This window comes from Syzygium oleosum, unplaced genomic scaffold (assembly GCF_021117445.2).
Source record: "Syzygium oleosum isolate NSW1041296 unplaced genomic scaffold, Sole_v2.1 Sole_v2.46, whole genome shotgun sequence".
NCBI classification, from domain to species: domain Eukaryota; kingdom Viridiplantae; phylum Streptophyta; class Magnoliopsida; order Myrtales; family Myrtaceae; genus Syzygium; species Syzygium oleosum.
The window spans coordinates 1,433,838-1,438,666 of record NW_026607530.1 but is presented as its reverse complement, the minus strand read 5'-3'; the positions used below and the strand labels follow the sequence as shown (position 1 = coordinate 1,438,666).

Below are 4,829 nucleotides of genomic sequence, written 5' to 3'. Positions count from 1 at the left end.
TCCACATTGCAACCATACAGCTCAACCCTCAATAATGTCATCCCGTCCTTCATTCCTCGTTACTTGAAGGTATAAAAAAGGCAAAAGAAGAGAGAAGTGATGCTGGAAAAATCACAAGGATGGTGCATATTAGGTACTTATTAACATCCGTATTGGTGAGTAGCACAGGCATTTCCAGACACTTGAAGTGAAAATTGTTAAGACTTTTTAGCCAAATGATACTTCAAACCTCGACAAGCTTAATGCCCTCATGCACAACTTTTGACAAATCCTCCATCATCACAATTAGCTGTTTATCCTAAAGTAAGATGAGATTAAAATCAAATTGAAAGAGTTAGATGCTGCAGACACAAGGATAAGTTAGAACCTGCTGCTTCTTAACCCATTCATCTTTAACAACTGTTGCCTGAGTCGCCTTGCACAGCCGGTTTTAGGATAGGATGTCTGATTAGTCAGATCAACATCCAAAGATTCAAAACCAAAGACTTCCAAAAGGAAAGTGTTAATGGGTTCCTGAAAATTAGAGTACAGTGGACAGTGTGGACTTGATCAATAAAATTAACTTTAGGGAAACTGACACAAATAGTCCCTGAGCTTTGGTCCAATGTTCAATCTCGTCCCTGAACTTTCAATTTGTCCAAAATGGTCCTTGAACTATGGATAAATGTTCAATCTAGTCCTTCCGTTTGCTCAAACCGTTAACTGATGACGTGGACCGTTAACTGATGATATGGAGCTGAGTTGGATTTTCTAAATACTAAATAATGATCCAGCAAGTATTTTACAAAAGAAAAACAAATTAGGGCTTCACATAACCCTCTTCTTCCTCCTCCACGATTCTTCAACGATTCTTCAACGATTCAACATCAGACTTCTCAAAATGCTTGGGGATCGATACTGAAATGAGGAAGGTTGGGTTGAGGTCGATCTCGGCGACAATTCGAATCTTGGGGTCTTGGAGGACGCGCCACTGCCTGTGCGTGATCCGCTCAATCAGAAATCAAAACGAGGGAAGGAAGTGAGAACCGTGTGAGCATCGAGGAATTGAAATCTCGGAAGAGCTCGTGTTCTTTATAGCTTGAACGCGAGTATGTGTTTGGTATGCTTTTTTGGTTCTGGAATTTTGCTTCTTCTTTTTTGTGGGTCGAAGGACTTGTTTCTTTTTTTTTTGGGTCGATGGACTTGCTTCTTCTTCTTTTTTGTGGGTTGAAGGACTTGCTTCTTAGAAGCAAAAAAATTGACTGACCAAAATTTCAGAAACAAAAAGGCAAGAAGGCGTACAACAGTCGAAGAAAGAAAAAGAACAAAAAGTGGAGATGAAGACTCAATTTGACACCTGAAGCTAAAACCCATATCTTGTCACACGGAAGACGTTACTCTGTGCCCGGTATGTTGTCTCGTGCGTAATGCTTCCAATGAAGACTCGGGTCTGTACACGTGGGAGTTTTACAAGGACGACGTGTCCTACAGGCTCCTCCATGGCTTTTATTTAGGGTTAATTAGGGCTTTCTTGAAAATGGGTTAACAAAGGCTTTCTCGAAGATGATAATGCACGGTTTATCCGACTCGATCGAAGCATTGTCATGACGTAAAGTGGGAATAGTTTATTTGTGCATGTTGTGCTTTGCAATGCCCTATGAGAGTATTAAAACAATATCGAGTGCACAGTAAGTTTTGTTATAATGTGGTCCCAACTTGCCGTAGTTTTAGGTTGTAGCTTTTTCATGGCTTTTCAGACGTGGCCCCCATTTGTGTTTGTTTTCTTGTCTTTAGATTATACTTTTGGTGTTTATTTGTTTATATTGTATAAACAATAGAAATAGATTGACTGGTGTCCTTTATCTTTTTTAGTCTAGTTGATTTTTATGTTTATCTTTTTGCAGATTTACATGGCTGATGAAACATTCCGATTTACTCTATGGGTTGGAGGTAGGTTTGTTCGTGATAGAATAGTAGAGTATGTTGATGGTCATAGTAGTGAGTGGCTCTATGATCCAGACAAGCTGAGCTACTTTGAGATTTTACACTTGGTACAAGATATGGGTTACTCTAATATTGAGAAATTCCACTATTTAATGCCGGGTAAGAATTTTGAGAATGGTCTAAGATTAATTGAAGATGACACTTCAGTACAGGAAATGATGCGACTTTGGGCAAATATTGACGGTACATGTGAGATATTTATTGAACATGGTGAAGACGTGAGTGTTGGCATTGGTGATGGGTTAGTGGGGGGATTGATAAACGTCGAAGAAGATGAAGGAGTTTTAATGCCTATTGATGGGCAAAATCATGAAATCGAAGAGGATGATGAGCTTGTTGAGGTCCCATGGTTGTCTGACAATGAAGAAGAAGAACTTCAAGCGGCTAGGGGAAAAATTAGAACTTTTAAGGGAGAAAATGCATATAGAGTTGCTAGGTTGCTGGAGATACCTAGTGAAATAGATGTTGAAGTAAGACGAAGATGGGGGAGGAAAGAGGCTATAACAACCCATTGTGAAGATAATGTTGAGCTTGAGACTGAATGCTTTGACTCAAGTGATTCTAATTGGAGCTTTGTCACGAGTGATGAAGATGAACTAGAGACAGAGGAGGCTGTTAGAAGGAAAAGCACACATGCGCAGTATGATGAAACCACAGAGATACCTCACTTTGCACTAAATATGGTATTTGATGGCCCTAAGCAGTTTAAGGAAGCTATCAACAAATATGCAGCTACCAGAAGAGTTAATATTGATTTTATCAAGAATGACAAGGTGAGAGTTAAGGCCAAATGTAAAGCTAAAAATTGTAACTGGTTAATTTATGCAGCTAGAGATAATAAGACAGGCTTGTTTACAGTGAAAACTTTCAAGGATGAGCACACGTGCTCTTGGTCTTTTCAAGTGAGGAGGTTTACATCTACGTACATGGCGAAGCATTATCTAAGCTTGTGGAGGGCAGCTCCTTCAATGAAGTTGCAGGAGTTCAAGAAAATTGTGCGAGAGCAAATGAGCTTAGATGTCACCATAAGCCAGTGTAGAAGGACTAAGCGAAGGGTAATCGAAAGACTAAACGGGATGTACTCCTATGAGTTCAATAGGTTGTGGAATTATTGTGAAGAAATTATTCATAGAAATCCTCGAAATACTGTGAAGGTAAAGTTTATAAGAGAATCACCAAATTCAAGACCCATCTTCCAACGATTTTATGTTTGCTTTGATGCCGTGAGAAAGGGATTCCTTGAAGGTTGCAGACCTTTGATAGGGTTGGATGGATGTTTCTTAAAAGGAATGTTGAAGGGTGAGTTATTGACTGCTGTGGGGAGGGATGCAAATAATCAAATGTACCCTATCGCATGGGCCGTTGTTGAGGTCGAGAATAAGGATTCATGGGGCTGGTTTGTAGAGGCCTTAAAGAACGATCTTGGCACAAAGGATGGTTTAGGATACACAGTGATCTCAGTTCAACATAAGGTAATGTGATTAATCTTCCTTCATTTTGTATTTTCCATGTGTGCCATATTGTTACCTCATTATATATATGATGATATCATGTATTCTGTTGTAGGGGCTTGTGCAGGTACCGGAGGAGGAGATGTCATCGGCTGAGCACCGACGATGTGCAAGACATATCTATGCAAATTGGCGCAAGAAGAATGGGGGAAATGATTGTCGCAAGCAATTTTGGATGTGTGCAAAGTCAACAACAATCCCGCAATTTGAAAAACACCTCGAGAAATTGGATAAGATGAGCAAGACAGGAAAGGCTGATTTGATGAGGATTGCTCCAAAATATTGGTGCAAGGCTCACTTTAAAACTATATGCAAGTCAGATATTGTGGACAATAACTTGTCAGAAGCATTTAATGGATCGATACTGGAAGCTAGACACATGCCTATCATATCTATGCTTGAGGCAATTAGAGAGAAGATAGTGACAAGAATGCGTGAAAAAAGAGATGCATGTCAAAGATGGAAAAGGGAAATTGCGCCAAGGATATTAGAGAAGATAGAAGGCAATAAAAAAGAAAGTGCCTTTTGTCATGTGCTTTGGAATGGAGAAGATGGATTTGAAGTGCGCCATAGGAACGATAAATTTGTAGTGGACATAAGAAACAACTCTTGTTCTTGCAGGGCATGGGACTTGAGTGGGATTCCATGCCCTCATGCAATCTGTGTCATACTATTCAAAGGGGAGGAGATAGAAACTTTTGTCGCCCACTGGTATAAGAAGGATATCTATTTAAAGACATACAGTCACTACTTGGAAGCAATGAATGGCGATAACCTGTGGCCTTCTAATGATAGAGAACCTTTGGTGGCACCAATGCCTCGGGTTATGCTCGGTAGGCCTAAACAGAAAAGGATAAGAGAGGAAGGAGAATCTAAAAATGGATTCAAAGTGTCAAGACAAGGTATAAAAATCACATGCCATTTGTGCTTCAAGCGAGGCCACAACTCAAGAAGTTGTCCATTGAAACAAAACGAGAAGGTAAGGTTTACTCATTCTATGTCTCTAGTATTTGTTTGTGTCAATATTTTTAACTTCATTTTCTTAATGAACAGGATGAAGAGATAGTTGAACAGAGAGAAGCCAACCCACATGTCGTGGAGATGCATCATAATAGTGCCGCCACTCAAAAGGTACTCTTAACCGTACTTTTAAGTAAGTGATCATTTCGACCAAAAAAAAAAAAAAAAAAAAAGTAAGTGATCATGTTCTTGAATAATTATAAGTGCCATTTTAACTAGAGTATTGTTGTTCTTAATAGCCTGGACTGGAAGGTAGTCGAGCCATTTCACTATTAAGAAATACCAACCATGATGTGGATAATGCTAAGAAGGTGG

At 39.5% G+C, this 4,829-nt stretch overlaps 1 protein-coding gene across 1 annotated transcript; it reads left to right on the top strand.

The window, feature by feature from the left end:
- Positions 1–1,090: 1,090 nt before the first annotated feature.
- On the top strand, positions 1,091–4,552 carry LOC115692702 (uncharacterized). Its single transcript, XM_030619647.2, has 4 exons — positions 1,091–1,099; positions 1,884–3,455; positions 3,550–4,396; positions 4,548–4,552. The coding sequence occupies exons 1-4, from the start codon at positions 1,091–1,093 to the stop codon at positions 4,550–4,552; spliced, it is 2,433 nt and encodes an 810-aa protein (XP_030475507.2).
- The last annotated feature ends 277 nt before the right edge of the window (positions 4,553–4,829 follow it).

Bases quoted from the DNA above. Each gene is read 5' to 3' on its own strand.
- LOC115692702 (XM_030619647.2), top strand. The intron at 3,456-3,549 runs GTAATGTGATTA...ATTCTGTTGTAG, and splicing joins TGATCTCAGTTCAACATAAG to GGGCTTGTGCAGGTACCGGA.